The following is a 21,336-nucleotide window of genomic DNA, read 5'->3' on the forward strand; positions in this document are numbered from 1 at the left end:
GCCAAGGCCCTTCTAACCCCTGGCCCCTGCAAGTGTTGAAATCTAATCAAGGATTCTAATTCCTGGAAAAGCTAGGCTAGCTTCCTGGTGAGGTGACAGACTAGGTACTGGGCTACCGATGGAACAGAAGTGGCTCAGCACCAGAGGGCAAATGGGTGGGTCTCCTCCCTCCACTGGCTGGAAGTTAAAGAGGAGGGTCAGAGTTGAGAGTGAAGTTATGTGAGTTGGAAGATGGAAGCAAGGCAGCAGGCTGGTAAGGCAGAGGGTCAGAGTGACGCCTGATTTCTCTTGCAATCCAAGGCTGTGGCTATGGGAGAAGCAAGACCCTTTTGGGGTGTCAATGCTGTGAACCCCTCCATTGTAGGCTTAGGTTGTATAGAAGTGTAAATCAATTATGCACCATAGCCTCCGCTGTGCCACACTCCAAGGAAACCGAACCCTGGGTAAGTGTCATGGGGAGATTAGGGTGGTGTACAACAACATAATGGAAAGACTTCTAGGCTGGAGCAGGGAGCAAGCCATTGTTGGAAACCGGAAAAATAAACTCTACCCTCCTAACCCATCCCCATCCCCGTCCTGTCCCATCCCCAGTTTCAATGGACTTGTGCTGCAGTGGATTCAATGAACCATTATTATTATTAGCGTATTTTCATGACATCTTTTAGAGATCTGGTTGCTGGTTCTGGCCCCATAAGATACCTCTTTTTAAACATTTAAAAACAGAAAATCCATAACCCCAAAGGTGACACTTCTCACGGATTTTGTGTGACATAGTCAATGAATATGCTAATTCCAGAAGACAAGAACTGGATTGTCATTGTTTGAGGAGACATAGCTAAATTACTTTACCCCTCTCCTATTTGTAAAAGCTGGTCTAAAAGCAAGAGGTTTTGATCTCTTACTCTAAAAACCACATTCCATGCATGGTTCAGGCAGCCAACCTGGCTTTTACAGAGAAGGTGGCCTCTAGATGGCAGTAAAGTCACACTGCTGTAAGATCCCCTCTCCTGCCCTACAGGCACTGTGACCCAAGGTAAGTCTCTTTCCAGGTCTTGAAGCTTGTTGTACAGTTATGAACTCCTCTCTGAAATCCAGGACAGCTGGTGTCAGTCCAGCTAGCAAATACAAGGCCAAGTGGTCTGACTCTGTGTATAGAAGCTTCTTGCGTTCATTTGTATCCTTAAAATGAGATTTAACCAGTGCAGAACAATGCTAGCATCATCTGTATCTTACCATCTTTCTGTTAACATGGGTATTAATGGCATATTTCTCATTCCACCCCCTTGCAAAATAATGACATATTGCTAACTTATTCATTTTGGGACCTACTAGAATCCAAATATCTTCAGAGGATGTTGTATGCTGGTGATTTTCATGATGTTTTGTATTTATATCCTTGTAGGGTTATTGGAGTGGATAGCATTTAGCATTCACCTTTGGTGAATTTGGTTTGAATGTTTTCAGATCAGCATTCCTATTAAAAGCAGATCTAGGAGAGCACAACCGGTTCGGTGGCGCCAGAGGTGGGGAGCGGGCGGATCCTGACCGTTTAAATTTGAAACACCAAGATCCGCCACTGTTCCCATTTACTGTAAATCAGCTCATGTTGATTCCCTATAGCAGTTGTTTTCAACCAGTGTGCCATGGCACCCTGGGGTGCCTTGAATGATGGTCAGGGGTGCCACGGACAACACTGGCCTCTGCCCCTCTTTCCTTCCCACCCTCCTCCGATGCCCTCTTGTGTCTCTGCCTCCCAAAGGCTTGCACAGCTGTTTGTTGCAGCAGCCCAGGCTATAAGCTCCACAGGCAAATGGTGCCTCTGGGAGGCACCTCTCTTTGGGGGAGTGGGGGCAGCTCAGAGACCAGGGACAGCAGCAGCAGCTGCCCAGAGGACTCCCAAGGAGAGAGGGGAGAGGAGGCTGAGGGAACACTTCACAAGGGAGGATGTTTGAAAAAGTGTGAGAGGCTGCCAGCTCTTCAGGCAAGGGGTGACATAACTAGGCTCCTGAGCCCCACAGGGGAGCCGCAGAAAGAATGTAGTTGGTCAAGGAAGCCGTGGACTCAAAAAGGTTGAAAATCTCTGCCCTATAGTATTTGAAACCCTGCCTCCCACCAGTCAGTCTTAGTCAGATGTAATATGTATATGTATAGTCTTCTGTTGCTCCATTGAAGTGTCTGGTAAAAATGGTGGAATGGCAGTGGGCTGAGACTGTTTAAAGTAACACTGAAGGCGAACTATATAAAACCTACTGCATTCCCCATATCTACTAAATTGGTTCACCTGTAAAAAGAAACCATTAAGACATTTGGCACAACTGGTACTTAAACAATAAATATATGTCAGCTGCTAATAATGAGGATGTGATAAATATGGTCACTAGTATCTCATGAAGAAGGCTTGTGCATGTTTACTTAGAAGTAAGACCCAATCAGTTCAGTGAGCCAAACTCTCAAGAAAATGTGCATAGGATTGTAGCCTTAAAATCATAACTGAGAGCCCAAGAATACATTTTGAAAATAACAAGAACCCCTCAGTTTCAACTAAGGTCAGGTCCTGCTGGTTTTGCAAATCCGATTTCCTCCTACATTAGGAAGAACAGAGTTCAAGGGTGATGGCTGCAGAAATGGAAAGTAACCAAGGTTACCTATCTCACACCCCTTGAACATTTTATATCAAGCCCTTTTGCAAGGGCAGTGTCATGATTTTCCTACACCAAAACCTCCAAGACAACGGAAAGAGGCACAAACAGCAGAATGAAATGACACACATTTCATTCTAGCAACTTTTAAGATCCAAGAGGGAGAGTGGAATCAAAGCTCTGCTTACAAAGCTCTGCAAAGCAAGGAAGGCTTCATTATGAAGCTAAATAGCCGACACTCCAAACCAGCGTTGAAGCTATAATATTTATGCAAAAAAGGTAAATAAAATAAAATCTCCTTATTTGTAGCAAAGCCTACTTTGCTGCGCTCATAAATACAGTTTTCCTCAACAGGACAAGAAAGACTTAACAGTTTAATATCTGTTCCAACATTGCCCCCTTATTCTCTGACTATCCCTGTTGCTGCTCACCAGGAACATATAGGGAACATGATTAATTATTATCATTAAAAAGTGCTTCAATAAATCTAGGAGGAGATGCTCTTTAAGCTTAGCCATGGTGTGACAGAATTGCTGGAGAGGAGAGTCTCCCCAAATGGGGGGTTGCCTTTTACAAATGACCGTTCCGTAAATCAACATGTCTTAGTCTGGAGGCAGATGCTGATTTTCAAAGGAAGAAAGTGATTTTCAAAGGAAGAAAGTGATTTGATAAAGTGTTTCCCTTCTGCTACCATCACGTCTGCATGAACAGGGTCTGTTGGTTTTTGAAATAACACAGAAAATCTCCTTCAATTCTCAGCCCTCCCTCTTTTTGGGGGGGGGGTCTGTTTCCAGTCTGCAATGTGTGTGTTTACTCTAATTTTCCCCACATTTTAATTTTTTTTAAAAAAAATTCCCCAATCCAAGTTTGAATAACAGTTTGGCAACATGCAGAAGGATGAGCTGGGAAACAGCACAAACTGGAGCAAGAAGCCAAATGTGCACGGATATGCCCTTCACTTTCTGCATTGTCGTTGCCAACAGGTTTCTCTCTCCAGGAAACCATCTCACCACCAGGGTGTGCTGTGAGCAGGAGGCAAGGCAGCCCTTCGGTTCAAAGGAGGACAGACTGGGAAGCAAAGGTTTCCAACTGAGGCAGACAAGGAAGGAAATAGCACAGGTGCAAACAGCAGGCAGTGAAGGGGAAGCAGGTCCCTGTCAACCCTTGTTTGGCCATTTTCTCAATAATTCACAGGGTTAAAAAAGCAAAATCAGCAGCAGCAGCAGCCAGCATGGTAGAGTGGCAGCAATCACCTGACCTCTGGGTAGCTGAGTTGCTTCTGCTTACCTGGGAGGGGAGGGGTGAGGCAGCGAGGAGGTCAGTGCAGTGCAAACACACCAGGAGTACCGGTCTGCCTCTGCATTTGCACCATGGTGACCTCCCCACTGCCTTGCCCCCTCCACCCATAGTAGCAACTCAGTTGCCTGGAGGTCAAGTGAGCACCGCCACTCCACCATGCCTTCCTCTACTGACCATTAATTTGAACTCTGTACCGAAACTCTTCCTAATTCATTATTTGTGGGGCTGTCTTGAGGCTCCATTGCCAGATTTCAATCTAAGGACCGTAGGCTCTTAGGGAGGCATCCAGGGCAGATCTGACTCCCCCTCACCCCAATCCAGTCCAGCTGTGGGTTATCTGCCTTGCGTCCACCTCTGCTCTTTCCAGTCAAAGGATCTTAAGGATATCAGAGCTGTCCATCTTGGGATTTGGCAAATCAAACCAGAGAATTTACAGCTATCCCTAGTGTGCAAGGGCTGTGCTTCCTCCTTCCTTCCACCACTGTGACCAAATCATGGACTGTGGAGCCCTAAAGGTGGCTGCAATGTGGAGATCTCCTTGTTTGACTCTCCCATTTGGTTGCCTAAGGCCCAGTTCCAGCCTGAGCCTGGCTGGGCTGAATGGAGAGATTGAACCCAGCGACATGAGATCCATTCCTCAAATCGCTAGATCTCCAGACTCCCAGGCACGGCACAATGTAATCAGCCCATATACTGAGGAACTAGTGCACCTCCAAAATCCATGTTGCCTTTCCTAATTTTAGTCGCATTTGCATTCATGGAAGCAGGGCAGGTTTAGGATGTCCTGTTTTCTCCTGACATCAGGCAGAGGGGCCTCAAGTCCATAGGGGTGATCCAGAGTCACTGGAGATGGGTCAACTCGGTTCCCAAAGGTAGCGGGCTCCATCACTCCAGGAATTTGTGAATATCCCCATTGAGCTGGTACCGGGGCCCCATGGCAGGTTCGCTGAGGAGTGGGCAATGAGCCGGGCTGCACTGGCAAGTGTGGATCATCATGACGTTCTTGGAGAAGGAGCTCCCATCCGGGCAATGGAAGGGCACGCTCAGGGTGCGAGTGCGCAGAGGGACACAGCAGCGGCCATCCAAGCAGGACCCACAGTAGCTGGGCTGGTAACGGCGTGGGCTCTTGCAGCCGGCATAGCTGAACCTCACCGGCTCACGCACTTTGTGTGTCCGCAAGCACTTCTTGCCCTTCTGAAAAGAGGAGAGGAAAGTATTTGCACTGTGTGCAAAAGAATACGGCCCAGGAAAGCTGTATGCACATAAAGCATACAGTTGGAGAACCCAGAGTCATGGAATAGAATAATAGAAATGTAGAGTTGGAAGGGAATATGGGACAGTTGCAGGAATATGGGGGATCAAACTTGCAACCCTGGCTTTATCAGCACCACGCTGTAACCAGCTGAGCTATTCTTCTTCCTAGTAAACAAGCACACACCTCTTAGCCCCACAGACACCATTCCTGTAACATAAGCCTGGAGCAGAACATCTCACCATCTTGGGCCCTAATCCCTCCTGTTAGGCTCTCCCATTCTCCAAAACTTGCCATTTTGAATGGTTGGGAGTGCAGGCAGACTCAGCTCTCATGTCCCAAATGCTGGGCTTCTGTGGTAAGCAGTGCCCTCCCCTATTCCCTGCTCGGCCTCTTCCCACCTTCCCAACCCTCACCTTTAGTTTGGAAAAATCAGGTTTCCCGCAAGGCCTGATCTGACACAGCCGGGTCTCTTTGATCAGTTTGCACTTTGGGTTGTCGCTGGTGACGCGGGTGGAGATGCCGAAGCCGCAGTTCTTGGAGCACGGCGACCAGTCCGTAGTCTGAGCCAAGCACTTGTGCTGTTGCTTTGCCACGTGGCTTTGGAAGAATGGCCTCCATGCTGGGGAAGAGAAGGGAATCTCAGTTACTGCACTGTCATTCTGAACCCAAAGGGAACGGTGAGCAATGTACTGCCAGCAGCTACACACATTGGCCAAGCATAAAATGAGATTGAAAGGGATTAAGTTCCTTAAGAGATGTGGAACACGTCTGTTCTGTTCTCTGGATGTTACTAGACTACAGTTCCAATCATCCCCAGCTACTGGCCATGCTGGCTGGGAATGATGGGAGTTGGAGTCCAGCAGCACCTGGGGAGCCACAGGTTTCCTGTGTCTTCCACAAACGGAAGGCAGGCATTGATGGACAACAGCAGAAGGCAATTGTCTCCTTGTCCTGTAGATTCCCAGAGGCATCTAGCTGGCCATCATGCTGAGTCAAGATGACTCAGCTGGATTCTTCGTAAGCCTCCATGGCAGCCACACCATTCAAAATGGCAACTACAGAAAGAGGCAAGGCCACATGTTGGGTAAGAAACATGGGAAATGAGTTTGTAGGGGGGAAATGGAGGGAAGAGGGTGTGGAGGGAGGATGGGGAGGCTGTTCAGGACTCTGGCAACTGAGAACCCATCAACTCCATTTAGACTAAACTGGCATCTGTAGAATAAATTCCTAGTAGGTGCAAACTCTTGTCTTCTGGGAAGAAAATGCCTGCATTCTCCTTTTGCCATGAAACCACAAAACAAAATATGCAGGAGTAGTGGCATCCCGACCAACCATCACTTGGGAGCAAGAGTGATACAGGAGATTGTGTGAACGATCCCTCTCAGACAGATTTAATGCTTTTCGGTCCCTCTCTTATGCAGCCACTGCCATGCTTAGCCGAAATAGCAACTGGGAACCAAAGCAAATGCAAGTGAAGGATCACATTTCCTGCTCTCGGGAGCATCAGATATAGATCCTGAAAGGGCAAAGGCTGACTCCCACTCTTACCCCTATTTATGTTCTGTGTCTCCACCCTGTTTAGATGCCGCTTCCACACAACACAGTGCCAGCTTTCCATTTCCCGCCCTTGGAGCAAAACAGTTATAAACTTGGCCAGCTGCATCTTATGCAGTTCTTCCCAAGGTGCAACCTTTCCCTCAGTGCCTTGGTGCACAGACCGCATGAGGCCCAAGTAGTAGGAAGTGAAGACACCAAGATACTTGGAGGCAGGAGGAAATTTCAGGATTCCAACTAGAGAGTTAGTAGCAAAGCCACTAGATTGCTGTCAACAGAGAAGGTAGCTACATCGCCACTAGCTGGTGTGAGAAACGGACCTAGAAATTGATAGTGCAAGGAGGTTTCATGGGTGAGATGGTGTCCCAAAGCGGTTTAAGGAGCAGCTTGTCATCAAAGAGCAATGCCACACAGTAAGCAGATGCGGCCTGCTAATAAACCTCCTGGTATGACATCCTACAGTACATCATCCTTCAAGGGAATGCCTCTGACAGATGCAGTCTCACTAGCAATGGCTGGAAGCTTCATCTTACTTTGCTCCTCCATTTCCCATGGGGCAGATGAAACACACTGCTGCACAGCTCATAAAGCAGGTTTTTTTGGTCCAAAGGTGCCTATTGTTCTAAACTGGGGAGGTGGAGAATCCCTACAGCCATAAATCACCTCATAACTACATATATTCAGGTTCCCAAAGCAATTGTTTAAATTGTGATGCACACCAAATTTAGCAAGAACCACAAATATACTGCCCAAGACTATCCTCCCACAGACTCTCTATTCCTATGCAAGCATTAGAGTGACTTAATACAATGGAAAACATCCAGTATAAAGGGATGCCTTCCACTCTAAGGATTTCCAAAGGAGCAGCCATGTTAGTCTGTTGTTGCAAAAGAAACCCTTCCAGGTGGACTCCAGTCTCGTCATGCATTAGCAGGAAGGCCGCATTCCCATCTGGACAACCTTCAAGTGTTGAAGGGGTGGGTGGGGCAAGAGGCAAAGGGAGCCGAGCAATCAGTGCAAAATTTAACTCAGACAGTACACTAGTTTCTAGATTCGCTCCCACGCTCCTCTCGGTCCACACATGCAAGCTTGAGGCATTTTCAGAGACACACACCAGCCTGCCAAGAAGACCCGGGAAGCTTGCAAAGCCAGGCTAGCGAAGCAGTGGTGTCGCCTGGGGATAGGGGGTGCGCTCGGTGAGGGGGTGTGGCCTAGGGAAAGTCCCAAGGGAGTGGGGGCGGGGCTTGTTCAGCCCTGGGGCCTGAGCCTCCCCATCCCTGCTGTAGTCCATGACAGCTTATGCCACAACAGGCATGTTAGGTCTTTAAGGTGCCACAAGCCTCTCGGTATAAATACAGGCAGAAGCTGAATAACATTCCTGCTCCTCCAGTTGCAACAGCTCTGCCCTCACCTGGTAGGTTTTTCCAGTGTCCGCCTTTGCCCACATAGATGAGCTCGTTGTCACTGGAGTCGCCATTGGTGTTGTACTCAAAGGTGACCCCTCCGTACTTCTTGGGTCCTTTGCTGCACACAAACTTCTTGCAGCACTGGCCAGGCACCTTTAGGAGTTTGGGGCTGGGGCAGCCCAGGGAGGCCAGGGGCAGCTCTAGCGGGCAGAGCGGCTGGCAACCCACAGCCCCGTCGATGCAAGTGCACTGGTGTTTGCAGCTGGGCTGGAAATTCTCCCCGTTCTGGTAGATGCGGCCGTTGTATTCGCAGGTCCGGCCTTCTTGCTTTGCTGAGGAGGTAGAAAGGTATGTGTTATTCAGTTTCAGAAGTTGGATTAAAAATGAAAAAGTGATGCTGACCGTAAGGTCCCTGTAAGAGAGGACCCAGCTACAGGAATCTGGATCGGTTTCAAAAAGTCATCATGGAATTGCACGGGGGCAACAGTTTCAGAGATCCTTTGAAATAAGTGCTAAAGGGCAAATGGTCCCTGACATTCATCCCAGCAACACAAAATCCTCCATTCACCTAAACTGGTGTCTGGTTAGGGATTGGCATCCATGGTTACCACAGATCAATGATGGGAGACCAGATAATTTTTAAAAATAGCCAAGAGGTGATAGGGTGGGAGAGGACTCTGAGATCACTTCCTGCTTCCCTCATCTGCAACTTCAGGCCAACCTGGGAGTGAGCTACATAACAGCAAGCCTCACCCCTGGAGTCTGTGGATGTGAAAAACAGCAGGACTTAACCTGCCAGCGTCATAAGTAAGAGAAATACACTCCTCTGCAGAACTAGGTTTTTAGGGGCCACGTCAACAAGAAGAGAGTGTTTGGAGCTTTAAATAGCCATGTGAAAACAGGATGCGAAGAGCTCACATGGACTGAGATCGGGTTGCAAAGGCCTGAGCCATGCTTGGAGAGTCTCCTGCTTCCCCCTGGCCCACAGAGATGTGCCCTTCACCTTACTCCCCTGCAACTATTTAGACAACTTTTCACTTGGTCCTTGCTCTCTTCTTAGCATGTGTGCTCCTGAACGAAGATCTTATTTCTCACACTTTCCAGCAAGGGGCAGTGCTCAGACATACAGGGAAACAGGTGGTCCCAGACACAACCGTGACCCTGGAAAATGTACAGAATTGAAGTAGTCTCGAGGAAGGAGTGGGGAAAGCATGCTTTCTCATAGGAACAGTGTTGCCCTCCAGCATCGCCTCCCAGCTCAGAGAGAGAGAGAGAGGTAACATGTAGCTTGCATACGTGGAGCCACAAGATGAATGCTAATACAGATCTACCTTCAATGTTTCCAAAAGCAAGTGTGCTCTTGTGTGAGCATCATAAACCTGCTACCTAGAAGGGAGCAAAATACCTGGTGTAGAAACTGCCAAGGAACTCCCCTCCTCCTAGTCTGCAAATCTGGTTTTCTATCCCACTGGGAAAGAAAGAGTGAGTGGCTGGCTGACCCTGAAAAAAATGCTCACCACATCCATGAGAGAAGATAGAGGAGGGGAGCAACAGAGGTTCACCCTCCACCAAGCGGAGCCACAACTCAAGAGTCCCATCGTTGCCCAGCTGCCCTCAGAGAGCTCTTTCACCCCTTATGTGCCTGCAAGGCCACACCAGTCTTCTCCAACCTGGCAGATGTTCTAGACTGCAGCTGGTGTTGATGGGAGCTGTGCTTCAAAACATCTGGAGGGCACTAGCTTGGTGAAGGCTGGATTACAAAGTCACTTCTCTCCAACTCCTGAGCTCATGCCATTTTAAAGCAAGCACACACAGAGAGAGGGAGGATAAAAAACAGTCATAGGAACAAACAAGCATGAAAAAGCTGCACAAATATTTTGCTTGGGGCAACTCTCGCCTTACTTAGGTGACCGGCAACAGAAGTTGCCCCAAGCAAATTTTCCAAGAAGCACTGAAGGAAACCCTTGATCAAGAGACTGGCTTTCTCAAAATGCTTCAGGAACAAAAATATTTGCGCAACTGTCTCTCCACACACTCTCCTGTCCAATGTTTTGTGCCTCTTCACACACAATTTCCATTAACCTTTCTATCGTCATGGCAATGCCACGATGGATTCCACAACTACATCCGTCACTAGAGGGAGGTTGGATAAGAGAGAACGTATTTTGCTACATCTGCAAATTACCTTCACCAGCCCTCACGGTGGCTCTGCCCAACCCTTCCGGACTTTGATCCTCTTAAAAGAAAACACACCTGGGACACGGGGACCAGTCATCCCTGATATGATTGCCAAAGCAGAATATGTACATCAACAGGAAATCCTTTCCTAGTCTAGCCCCAACAGAGAACGTGCCTGACTAGGCTGGAGGAGAAGCCCTTGCTCCTTCCTCCTTCATTAAATTATGTGCCAGTTTGTGATTAGGTGCCAGTTTAGTACATAACATGTCACTGCCCAACATAGTTGGTTGCTGGTCAACACCCAGCACACTGGGTATGAAATCAACTTAAAATCGCAGTAATGATTTCAAAGCACTTTCTTGCAGAGTTCACATAAAATACACACACACACACAAAAAAGGTAATCAGCAAGCACAAAAACACTCAACTGAAATTATCATCATGACCATCGAAAGGATTAAGTAGCAGGAAGCATGGTTTATTTTGTATTTATTTAAAGCATGCACTCTGTTCAGTGACCGAAATAAATTGATTCATTCATTTAAAGCATTTATAAACCAGATAGAAACTTAAAATAAAAAAATTCTATTTAGTAGTAGCAGCAGCAGCAGCATACTGTGTTTTTTTTCACAGTGCAAGGTAGGTTTACAAAACGATTTCAAAAGTTATCATTTTATGATCACTGATACATTATGACTCCAGCCAGCCCCACAAACGAACAGCTGTAGAAATACCAAAGCTCTCCTCCACTCCGTCCTTTCGCCTCTCTTACCCCAACAGATGCCCCGATTCGCCAAGGGGTCGGCCCCAAAATTGCACTCCAGGCCCTTGTGGGGGTCGCAGGGCGAGAGCTGGTCGCAGTCCTCGTTGAGCTGCCGGGCGCACACTTGGCAGCAGCCGCAGTCGTCCAGCACCAGGCTGATTCCGGGGGGGCAGCGAGGCGGGCCGCCAGGGGGGCATCGGCACGTGGCGGGGCAGCGGGAGGCCACCTGCAACGACAGAGGAATCCTAGAACTGGACGGGACCACCAGAGCCATCTAGTCCAACCCCCTGCAATGCAGGGGTCCTTTTTGCCCAACAGGGGGCTCAAATCCATGACCCTGAGATGAAAAATCTACTGCTCTACCGACTGAACTACCCCAGGGAGGTAGGAAAGGCAGAAGCTGGCGGAGAGGAGCACTCCGCGGGCAAGTTGGGGCGCTGAAGCTCCGGATCAGGGCCCTCCTCCTCTCTTACAGCTTGCGGCGCTTGTGGGATCTTTGGGGACGCGCGGATCTTAACCTTCGCCTGGCCGCCTACTATGTATTTATTTTAAAGGCCACACCAAAATAGTTTCCTAGATGGCGCTACATGCCACGGAGTCCCGGCATTCTCGGCCTCCCCTACCAACGTGCCCGTCCCCTCCATCCCAAATAAATCTCCGTAATAAAATCCCTGCCACCACCATCAAAGCAGCCCCGCCACAGAGGCACCGGGGCTAAAGCGGCGGCGGAGTTGCAGCTCCCAGGAGTCCACAGGGTCGGAAATTTAAAAAACTCACCTTAATGCTCGGTAAGGTTCTATTCCTGAGCTCGTCCACTCTGGACAGGCTCGCCAGATTTAAGCATTAGAAAGTCTCTCACACACCGGTCCGATTCCGCACCGCTTCGAGGCACAGAACACCTCCCAGGATCAATCCCCACCGCAACCGACCGGGACGCGTGTGAATAAATACGGTTCCGCGAGCGCAGTCACGTTGGTGAGCCCGGGATCCGCCGGGAGAGCCAGCAGAGGGGGCCGGGGGGGGGCAGCAAGGAACTGGAATCCAGAGTTTAGCAAGAGCTCGCTAGCATTTGATGAAACGCCCCCTCCCCAAATGATTCTCGCTGCCTGGTGCTTGGTCACCCCTGCCTGTTGTCATCGTCAACAACCTTGCGCGCACGTTTCACTTGCCTAAGCAGAAGAGAATGAGGTGGCTAAGCAAGAGCTACTCACCAGGGAGATACAGAGCAGGAAAGCAGCGCTAAACAGGACAGCCTGCCTCATTGCTGTCGGATGGGAGGAGACGCCAGAAAGGGAGCAAAAACACCAAAGGAGATGAAATAAAATAAAACGACTCGAGAAACTAACTCTCGGGCGATCCGGAGGAGACAGCCAGTGGATCGCAGAGCAGCTGCAAAATTGTCCCCAGGATCCTTCGGCTCTGTAAGCTCTCCGCACACCCCTTTTTGCGCAACTTTCAATACCTACAAAGCAACTACGTTGTTTCTGTATTTATATTTCCCCGGGGCCCCTCCCACCTACCGGGCTGGGAGCCAATAGGAACCTCCTCGCCGGCCAATAGCAACGGTGGCGCACTTCCAAACATTCCAGGGGAGGGGCTTTGGAAAGGTGGGAGGGGCTGAATGAATAGAGTCATTCATAAAATTAGAAGGCTAGTGCATTCCGAGGCGATGCGCGCGTAGTCTCGCGCGGGCCAGGGTGTTCCGCTAAGCAGAGTAGCGCTTTTATGGAGACTGCTGAATAAGGCTCCTGCTCCCATAGGGCACATCAGTGCACAGGCATACCAGTATGAGGAGCAGCCGCGGCCACAGTCATTCCTGACATGCAAAAAAACAAATTAGAGCGAAGGAAAAAATCACGGGCGAAGGAAAATAAGCAGAAGGAAGCCAGCGTTTGCTTGGCCAGCGCCAGCCTCTGATCCGACACAAGGGCAGATCAAAGGCCCACGAAACCAGAGAGAGACAAATGGGTGGGGTCTTTCTGGGGGACCAGAATGTGGCTAAGCGCGTGATCCATTTACTTGGGAGTAAGCGCCTTTGAAATCAACGAGACTTCGGAGTGGGCACACACAATATTCATCCTGAAATTTTAAAATCATTAAATTGTACCAAAGTTGCATCAGAGGGGGAAACAAGCACCGCCAGATAAGGGCTGAGGAAGATAAAGTGGGGGGGGGGGGCGCGCATCCTCTCCTTAGCTCCTTAGAGGAGGGATGGGATATGTACCTAATCAAACATCTTTGCAATAGTGTAAGTTAAATTTCATCCTTTATCACATTTTATAATTGGGACACCATGTCCTGGTTTGCCTTTTTAAACAAAAGTACCGAAGATCTGCAAAAGGGTTTTGAGAATGAATGATTTACCTTGAAATATTAAACTGATTCTGATATTGCATGGGGCAAATCTGCTTTCAAGTAAATTACATTCATTCTACTGAAACAGAGGCAAAACTGACATCATTGAGCCTGGCTATATTGGAGCTAATAAGAGATTGTGATTTCCACTTACCATAAACCAACAGTGCCTCGCAGACATTAATGGGGCCAAAGTTTGGGCAAATCAGCCATCCTTGTAAATAATATGATAGGATCCCCACTACCTCTAATGTTGAGGGTCCAGCCACCATTTTTTCATGGTAGATCTTCATACTATAGTTGCTGATAGATTTGAAGTAAGCCTTCTCCACTTACGTGGAAGGTGTTGTGAGTTCACTAGAGCAGTTTCCCAAAGGAAACAAGTAAAAGCAATAAATTCACCTCCCCCACTACAATCTGTTAGATTTATTGGCCACATACTGTGGCTGCCAGGCTGATAACTATTCACACAGCCCTGACTGTTATTCCGTGCAGCAAATACAGGGTATTCCACCCCCAACCACCCCCGCTGACCGATCTTTCCCTTACTTACATACAGGAACCGGTGTCCATTAATATCTCTGCAAAGGGCAGGCTAGAATTAGAATGACAAAACTGGCTGTTCTGAAGACCCCAGCTGAGCCACACAGGGGCCCCAGTTGGGTGGGTCTGAGTTATACACCTTCCAGCTAGTTTTAACTTAACTGATGGCAGGGTAAGAATCCCTGGAACACAGAGAGCTCCAACTGCGACAAGTCTGCTACCTTAAGATGTGGTCTGTACAATGTTCCACCTTCTATTGAGAGTTTGAGGGCATACTCACACATGTGTGCTCATTACTTACTTACTTTCTTATAACTTGACATTACTTTATTAATGACACATTTATTTATTTCTTACATTTATATGCCTGCTTCTCCTCCAAGGAGCTTGAGGAAGCGTATACGCCCCCCCCCCATTTTATCCTCACAACAACCCTGTGGTATAGGATAGGCTGAGAGGCAATGACCACCCCAAGGTCACCCAGTGAGATTGATGGATGAGTGGGAATTCAAACCCAGGTCACCCAGGTTATCATAGTCCAACACTCTAACCTTGTGGTGTACACTGCCAATAGCAGCGTTCCTCAGGTAGCTTACAAAAATAACATAATATGTCAAATTAATAAACACAGAGCAATAAAACAGTATGTGAATTCCAGCATTTAAAAACCAGCAACTTAGAGTAAAACACCATAGAGAAAAACACAGTAACATTAAAAGTTTGGAACAGATCTACAGCTCTGGAAAAATATCAGTGGATTCAAATACTCACAGTTTAAAACCCTGGGAAACTGAAAAGGTGCCAAAAAATCACAGAGAAAGTGATTGATTGGGGAGTCATCATCAATATATGAGTGCTGGGTACCATTCTGAATCAAGGTGGTGGACCAAAACATGGCTTTGGGATGATGTCACCTCTTTCTTGGCACAGGTTCGGCTGCCTCTTGAGATATCACCACCAAATGTGACTTTGATGTGACGTTGCCCAATTTCTGTCATGATGGGTCCAAATTCACAAATTCATTTAAAAATCACAATATTTTATGGTTTCTAAAAATTATCAGGTGGCACCAGGCACGTCCCACGAGTATGGCACAAACTTCAGAAGAGAAAGGAGAGGATCAAAGATCCAGCACTACCCTGCTTGGACAGCTCTATGTCCCAGCTGCCATGTCTGATTCTTTGGGGAAAGGCGTGACAAGGTGGTCTCTGCCATGGACCAATACTACAACCATCATGTTACCTAGGGCCTGGCCAGTTTTTAACCTTATAAAATGCCCAAAATTCCCTTCTGGAGTCAACAAGCAAGCAAAGCCATGTCCAATTAGAATCAGTTTGTTTGCTTCATTTCTATGTCTGAAATCCTATTTGTCACTTTCTCCCTGCCCATCTTTCTCAGGGGACAGTGCTTTTGCAATGGCATGTGGTTGGTCACTGTGGGAACAGGATGCTGGACAAGGTGGGCCTTTGTTCTGATCCAGCAGGATTCTTCTGATGCTAGGAAATGTGTTGCGGATTCTCTCTGCCCACCTGCCTTTCATAGAATTTCCCCCATTGAAGGGGGCCAGAAGCAAAAGAGAACAGGGCTTCTGCATCGTTAATAGTTGCATAGAAAAAGAAATTTATTGCGGTGCCCAGGTACACTTACTGAAATTCCCTCTGCCACACAGCTATGAAAAGGTGCAAGGAAGACTGTTCTCTTTTTTCACCAGACCACCCTACAGCAGTTGCCCACTCAGCTGCATAATGTTATACGTACCTATTAACTTGCATGTCCATTTTAAACCTGGGATCCTTACCTTCGAAGCCATAAATAGTTTGGGTCTCAAGTACTTCAAGCGGGATCTCCTTTTACACCAATCTGCTTGCCTGCTAGGATGCTTGATCAATGCCCTTTTCCAATTACCACCTCCATCAAGAGATGGGGGTTGTTACAAAAAGGAGGTGGGGTTTTAGGTGGCATAATGGTGCCCCAGCCATGCAATGCCCTCTCCAAAGATGTATGTCTGCTGTCAACTTTGCTGTCTTTTAGGCCACAAGCAAATACTTCTATTAAAAATAAACAAATCACCTATGCATTTTAAAACATTTCCTTTTTGTTATATTAAGTATTTTAAGCTCTGAATTTTAACTGTGTTTATGTTTGCTGGTTGCTTTGCATGCATTTATTGTCATTTTACTTGTTGCTTTAAGGTTTGCAAACTGCTTTGAAACCATTGCTAAAAGGTGGCATGTGCATGTTTTGAAGAAAGAAGTACTTATCCAAGGAAAGCCCAGGGCTGGCATGGGTTTTAGCGTGCAAGAGCAGACTAACCAGGTTTGACACTGGCACTGTGCTCAGGGGAGCTGCTGCCACCATACTGCATACTGATTTTCAAGCAGGTAATGATATCTGGTTCATACAGACACTGCAGCACCTAGAAACAGCCTAAGGCTGATACTTCCCATTCTTATGTACTGCCTGTACTTCTGATGAATATTATATATGTAGGGTAGAAATCAGTCGTTGAAAATTTACATGGGTTTAGGCTAGAGCAGGAGTAGGGAACCCTTTTCAGGGTTGGGCCGCATTCCCATCACGGCAATCTTCCGGAGTCCACATACCTTTTACCTTTTGCTAGGTAACTTTTGCTAGCTGCTATCTTCCATCCATGGGACGCAGGTGGCGCTGTGGGTTAAACCACAGAGCCTGCCGATCAGAAGGTCGGCGGTTCGAATCCCCGCGACGGGGTGAGCTCCCGTTGCTCGGTCCCTGCTCCTGCCAACCTAGCAGTTCGAAAGCACGTCAAAGTACAAGTAGATAAATAGGTACCGCTCCGGCGGGAAGGTAAACGGCGTTTCCATGTGCTGCTCTGGTTCGCCAGAAGCGGCTTAGTCATGCTGGCCACATGACCCAGAAGCTGTACGCTGGCTCCCTCAGCCAGTAAAGCGAGATGAGCGCCACAACCCCAGAGTCGGCCACAACTGGACCTAATGGTCAGGGTCCCTTTACCTTATCTTCCATCCAAGCAACCAAAAGGCATCGACAAAGTTCAGGGATACACCCCAGTCAGGCAAAAACCTGCATGCAGGGTATGAAGCAGGGCTGGGGAGGGAGTATGATTTGCGGAGAATGCCAAGGGACACACACATAGAGAGAGGGCGGCCTGGCAGACTGCATTTGTGCCTGCGGTTCCCCAACCCAGGGCTGGATTGTCTAAAGAAGACAGGGCAAAAGGACTGTATCCTAGAAAAGAGAGAGAAAGGTGTTTATCCAGGAAGATAACCAGGCACATAATAAGTTAAAAGAAATATAAATATTTATTTTAGTTAAGATGGCTCTTAATAGTCTAGTTAAAATATTTAATCTTGTTAAGATGCAGAAAGGCATTACCAGATGTTCAAAAGTTACGAACAACATCCCTCTCACAGTGTCTGGTATATATTTCAGGTACACTGAAATATTCCACCCCCTTAAATTAAACCTGTTAGGCGTGCCTGGGGTGTTGTGACATAAACTGTGTTTCGTTACGTACAGTTCTTTTTCACTTCTCTAGGAACTGCTCTATCCTTAATAACCCTGCAGCTCATCAAGTGCATACAGTTAGTTGAAACAAACAAACAAACAAACAAACAAACAAACAAACAAACAAACATTCCTTCCAGTAGCACCTTAGAGACCAACTAAGTTTGTTACTGGTATGAGCTTTCGTGTTCATGCACACTTCTTCAGATACATTTAGTTGTTGTTGTTGTTTTTGCTGTTTTTGCTTTCAAGCAGAGTGTTGGCTGTTGTCATGGTTCAGAATACCAGCAAATGCCGGGTGTCCTGCCTCTGCACAGTGTGCAAGTCCCAAAATATTTCTGGGGGAGTCTGGGAATCTGGAGAGAGAGATTGGGGCAGGGCTCGGGAGAGAAATCTGCCTGCCTCTGGAAGGGCAGATGAGGTCACGGTTCCAATGCCAATCTGCCTTGAGTGCAAATGGGGTCTCTCTGAGAGGTCAACATTGATCAGCTACGTTTAAGCCCTCCCAGAAGAATGCCATGTCTGGGGACTGATCAGGCTGCACACTTAGAATCTGGAGAGTGGCGAGCCCCAAGCAAACTGCATTCTCCATCCTCTCTCACCATTTCATTTCTCTCTCTCTCTCTCTCTCTCTCTCTCTCTCTCTCTCTCTCTCACACACACACACACACACACACACACACACCCCAACCAGACTATGTGTGCTGTGAGATTCCTGGGATGCTTGCTGAACCCTCAGGCAGCTTCCTCTGTGGCAAAAGCCCCTGCCTGTTGGACAAAGGAGCCTGTGTGCAAGCAATTCCCTTTCCACCAACCCTGCTGGTCACTGGCACCTCCTCCGTGGTGTGTGTGTGTGTGTGTGCACATGTGCCTATGTGCAAACATCATCACTCCTGCGGAATGGAAGGGGCAGCGAGTCAGCACTAAGAACGCCGACCTGGGCAGCTTGAGCAGGGCATCTGAGCATCCCCAAGGATGTGAGGAGGCACAGGGAGCCAACACCAGGGAGAAGGCCTTCCTTCAGGCTGGGACAGCTGGGGGAACTGAGAAAGCCAGGCTGGATTACAGGGGGCTGCAGCAGGATGGAGCAGCAAGGTCAGCGAGGCAGAACCCAGGCAGGGCCAGAAGCAGTGTAAAATGCAGTGGCGGGGGGAGGAAAGCAGGAAGACCACCAGCAGGTGGCGCCCCAGCCAATGATAGGCAGAGCTCCATCCTCCTCACGGCTGTGTTCTGCAAGGGTAACACTGAAACTAAGGGGGAAGAAGGTGACAGCCAGGGCCACCCTTTGGACTGGTTGCAAGTAAAACAGGAGGCAGGTGGCAGCTGGCTGAAGTTGCTGAGACATTGCCCTCTTTGCACTAATAGTCTCAGTTGATAAAATGTGATGCAGCAGCAGGACAGGTTTCAGGAGGGGCACCATTTTCTTGCTCCCAGCCTCCCTTAGCTATGCTGTGACAATGGATTCCAGATATTTAAATACCCAAGGACCAGGAATTGGGTGAAAGTTTGGAGCCAGGGGCCAACAGCAAGGGGTAACCTCGTTTCCACGCAGCAAGACTTGGAGGGAAAGATCCCTCCCATTGGGTTCAGTTTGGCTTATTCTCACATCACGAGTGTTTAGTGGCATCAATCCACAGGGCCCGGTTCTGTTTTGTCCTTGAGGGCTTGGGTTCCAATAATCATTATTTTAAAAGTGCACATGGTGTTTGTGTTTGGGGGTTTCCTACGAACAGGATAAAAATGGGGCATGTTGGGAGCTTGGCCCAAGGATCTAATTACCAGCTCCTTGGCATCAGGCAGCAAGTCAGCACAGGCTGGTCACCCGATCCCTACCTGCCAAAACAGCCCTGATAAACATGCAGCCTATTAATAACAGAGTGGCACTCGGGACAACACTACAAACACTGCAGAATTGGGCCTCTCCTTTCAGAGGTCCTGTATCCCTGTCCATTGGAACGTTAATTACTACAGTGCTCACTGCCCACTCCAAAGCGGATATCGGGTTATCGGTCCATGACCCATGAGGCATTGCTCTCCTGCAAAGACTGGGGATCAAAGCCAGCAATCTTGACTCCAAATGTTCCTTGCACTATTCAGTTTTAGCCTAGGTCAGGTGTGGGGAACCATTGGCGTGCCTCGTGTTGCTGAACTACAACTCCCATAATCCCTGGCCATTGGCCATGCTCATTGGGGCTGATGGGAGTTGTAGTTTGATGATGCCTGGAGGGCCAGATTTCCCCACACCTGGCCTAGGGAATGGTAAAGGGAGGAGGAGGAGGAGTTTGGATTTGATATCCCACTTTATCACTACCCTAAGGAGTCTCAAAGCGGCTCACAACCTCCTTTCCCTTCCTCCCCCACAACAAACACTCTGTGAGGTGAGTGAAGCTGAGAGACTTCAAAGAAGTGTGACTGGCCCAAGGTCACCCAGCAGCTGCATGTGGAGGAGCGGGAAAGCGAACCCAGTTCACCAGATTACGAGTCTACCGCTCTTAACCACTACACCACACTGGCTCGCAATAAAGGAATGGTACTTTGTACATGTTACTGTAGTGGCCAGTTCAGACCGGCCCTTCCTGTTATGGAGCAGGAAGTTTGGGTAAACCATGCTTGAAACTTCCTCCATATGCAAGCAGCTCCACACAGAAAGCCAGTCTTGAGTGGGCCAGTTTGCCATGTGGATCGACCCTCATCAATTTATAGTGGCACCAATGTAAGTCACCTATGACAACAATCATAGTGAGCTTGTACACACAAACCAGCCATCCTCCAGAGTCACTTTCAATGAGTCTCCGCAGGGAGGAAACATGAGGAGCCAGCTTGGTCCATTTCCTTGATGCATTCCACATGAGGGGAAATTTGTTATTTTAGAACTTCTACATTTTTAGGAATGATTCCTTTCTTGCTTTCTTGAAAGGATTGTACCACACATATATATTGAGCTGCCTCTTAAGAGTTACCCACCTGGTTAAGTTTAAATAAACCATCTGGGAGTGTTCCTGCTGCATGACTTCTCCTCCTCCTCCTCCTCCTTCCAGTGCTAGACAATAATACATTTTTAATTTTGCCCTTATTTGGATAAAATGACACATGTAAATAAATTAACAACAACAACAACAACAACAACAACAACAACAACAACAACAGTTTGTTTTGTCCCAGAACATATTTTTAGCGCTTAGCCCTGAGTCATAATAATAAATGAGTTCTTCTGAGTAGGAGCAGAGAGCCTTTTCCACACTACTAAGTAAATGCAGACAACACTAATCTGAGGCAGAGGTTATCACTCGCAGGTAGGTGTGAACGGAGCACCTTTTTGTATATGTACTTGAGAACCTCTCTCCTTCTGACCAACATTCCTACCAGCAGAGGACAAGGATAGCTCCTTATGCTGAATGACTCAATTGTTTTATTTGTTTTCTGTGTTGCATTAGCTCCTTCTGTGCCTTTGAAAAAGAGAATGGTGTTGATCTTCAGCTAGTCAGGCTCAGAGGATAAGTGGCAATTTAAAAAATGCTAATTTTTAGAAGAGCATGCTATAAAATAATTATTTTATTTCAGAGTTTGTAAACTGTTCTACATTCAGAGGGTACCTGAGCACTGTACAGATAACAATATAATTTTAGAATCCAGAAGAGCCAACATTTTTAAAAAGTTATTATTTATGACATCAGTTTGCATGATGCCTTATAGCAGCCTGCCCTAACCTGTTGCCCTCTAGATATTTTGGACTACGACTCCCATCAGCCCCAGCCAGTATGGCTAATGGTCAGGGGTAATGAGAATTGTAGTCCAAAACATATTTAGGGCACCAGACTGGGGAAGGCTGCTTTACAGCAT

General features: G+C 47.7%; 1 protein-coding gene and 1 long non-coding RNA gene across 2 annotated transcripts in view; both read right to left on the reverse strand.

The window, feature by feature from the left end:
* Positions 1-21,336, reverse strand: part of LOC309334791 — a 78,380-nt gene that overhangs the window by 30,411 nt on the left and 26,633 nt on the right. The window lies entirely within an intron of this gene.
* Positions 3,425-12,561, reverse strand: LOC309335857 (CCN family member 1-like). Its single transcript, XM_081851128.1, has 5 exons — positions 12,306-12,561; positions 11,104-11,320; positions 8,159-8,485; positions 5,607-5,812; positions 3,425-5,132 (listed from the first exon to the last, which is right to left on the reverse strand). The coding sequence occupies exons 1-5, from the start codon at positions 12,354-12,356 to the stop codon at positions 4,824-4,826; spliced, it is 1,110 nt and encodes a 369-aa protein (XP_081707254.1). The 5' UTR covers positions 12,357-12,561; the 3' UTR covers positions 3,425-4,823.

This window comes from Podarcis erhardii, assembly GCF_964252035.2.
Source record: "Podarcis erhardii genome assembly, chromosome: 2".
NCBI classification, from domain to species: Eukaryota; Metazoa; Chordata; class Lepidosauria; order Squamata; family Lacertidae; genus Podarcis; species Podarcis erhardii.